The sequence below is a fragment of the Saprolegnia parasitica genome, assembly GCF_000151545.1.
Source record: "Saprolegnia parasitica CBS 223.65 unplaced genomic scaffold supercont2.71, whole genome shotgun sequence".
Taxonomy (NCBI): Eukaryota; Oomycota; class Saprolegniomycetes; order Saprolegniales; family Saprolegniaceae; genus Saprolegnia; species Saprolegnia parasitica.
In genome coordinates this window covers 30,061-32,025 of record NW_012156465.1, presented here as the reverse complement: position 1 = coordinate 32,025, position 1,965 = coordinate 30,061, and the positions used below count along the sequence as shown (strand labels likewise).

General features: G+C 57.9%; 1 protein-coding gene across 1 annotated transcript in view; it reads left to right on the top strand.

Moving 5' to 3' along the window:
• Nucleotides 1-707: 707 nt before the first annotated feature.
• SPRG_21056 (hypothetical protein) overlaps nt 708-1,965 on the top strand; it is a gene marked incomplete at both ends in the record, with an annotated part of 1,698 nt that continues 440 nt past the window's right edge. The window contains one exon of the mRNA XM_012350942.1: nt 708-1,950. Coding sequence (XP_012206332.1) covers nt 708-1,950 — 1,243 coding nt within the window. The remainder of the gene's footprint in view (nt 1,951-1,965) is intronic.

Sequence of the window (1,965 nt, the reverse complement as noted above, 5' to 3'; positions counted from 1 at the left end):
ATACAATTCAGAGAAAAACTATTGCACTTGTAAATTCGATCTTGTCTCCACTACTCGTTCGACACCTCATTTTGTTTACATGTTCAGTCGACTTGGAGTTTCTGTACCTGCATCGCCATGACGCTGAAGGACCGCCGAAGTCCTTGCGACCTCTCGAACGATGTTCACTGCGGGAACCAGCGGCGCACAAAGCTTTGAGTTGACAAGACATGGACCGCGACGCGTTTTGTATCGTGAGATTGGGTGAGTGGTTGTTGCTTGGAAAGATGGTCCATTGCGTGGTCACGATTGCAGGTCCCACTGTGGATGCATAAACGGATTGCATAATCACGTTTTTTGGGACTCGACGCGCACGTTAAATACGCCAAACTCCTGGGCCACCACATCCTAAGCGTGAATGGCAACCATTTAACGGGTACGCTGCGCAGCAAGAATGGTCCCATGTGACGATTGGTGCTGCCATTCTCACTAGTAATCGATGACCGCGGTGCCATCGCCTCTCAAGCCACGGTGCCTCAGCGATTGCTCGCTCCGGTCGCAACCCACGTGCGAAAAACCCATTTAACGTTAAACGCGCCGAAAGGGCCAGTGGTCACCGAATTTGATTGCCCTTTGTCCCAGGTTTGAAACGCGAGCCGGCGACATCATCATCGTCGTGATGGGATTTGGAGATCGGACAAGTGGTTCATTCTTTTATTTACGACACCATGGACACACCTTTTAGCACGCTCACGACACCGACCGTCGTCGACGACGTTCCGTTCGAGGAGCACGTTGCCATCCACGTCGACTGCCTCGAGTCCGACGCGTCGACGGCCTTGGCGCCCGGACCGGTGATCGAAACCATGTCCAAGCCCGCGTTTGCACTCTACTTGCAGTCGGGCCTCGTTGTGCTCATGCAAAACCTCCTGCCGCCGCTCAAGACGTACGTCTTTGCCAACTACCTCCACGGCTCCAGCGCCCACATTGCGCAGCTCACGGCGCTCGAGAACCTCGCGTGGACTCTCCGCGTCTTCTTTGCGATTCTCTCGGACGCCGTGCCGGTCTTTGGCTACAAGCGCAAGTTTTGGATGGGCGTTGGTTGGCTCGTCACGCTTGCCAGTCTCTGTGTCATGGCCTTCTCCGACTTTGGCGCGCCGTACTGCGACCCAAACGACTACCCGGGCTGCTGGCACCCGAACGCCAATATCACCAGCGGCGCCTTTGACCTCGCTGCGCCGAGCCGCGTCAGCTGGTACCGCATCCCGACCTTCTTTGCGACGCTTGGCGTCGTCATTGTCGCCGCGTCTGCCGACGGGCTTCTCGTCGAGTACTCGCAGCGGGAGCCGATTGTTACGCGCGGCCAGATCATGGTCATGACGTACGCGACGACGGGGTCTGGCGGTCTCAACGCGCGCTTCTTCAACCAGTTTTTTCTCAACGGCGAGCGCTACGGCGGCACCTACAGCTTCTCGGCCGGTCCCAACGTCGCCTACTACTTTGCCATCTCGATGGCGCTGCTCGGCCTCGGCCTCGTCGTGGGTATGTTTCACGACACCAAGCCCGCGCTCGTCAAGCAAGAATCGTCATCGTCGTCGCAGCGCTGGTCGTCGGGTCTCTGGAAGCTGCTGCACAACCGCGGCATCGCGCAGCTGCTGGCGTTCCGCTTCGCCTTCAACCTCTTCTCGATGATCTCGGGCGCGCCGATTCTGTCGTGGGTCACCAACCTCGACATGGGCTGGATCAACATCACGCCGCGCCTCCTCTTCATCTCGGCGACCATGTACTATGGCCGCTTTGCACTGCAGTGGAACTGGCGCCGCGTCCTCGCTTTCTGGACCTTTTCCAACATTGTGCTCATGGCGCTCGCCACCTTCTTTGTCATCTGCGACGTCTCGCGCAATGCGTACCTCTACTCGGTGCTGCTCGTGCTCACGGGCGTCCCCGTGGCCATCATCAACCTCATCATGGGTTTCCTCATGGTCG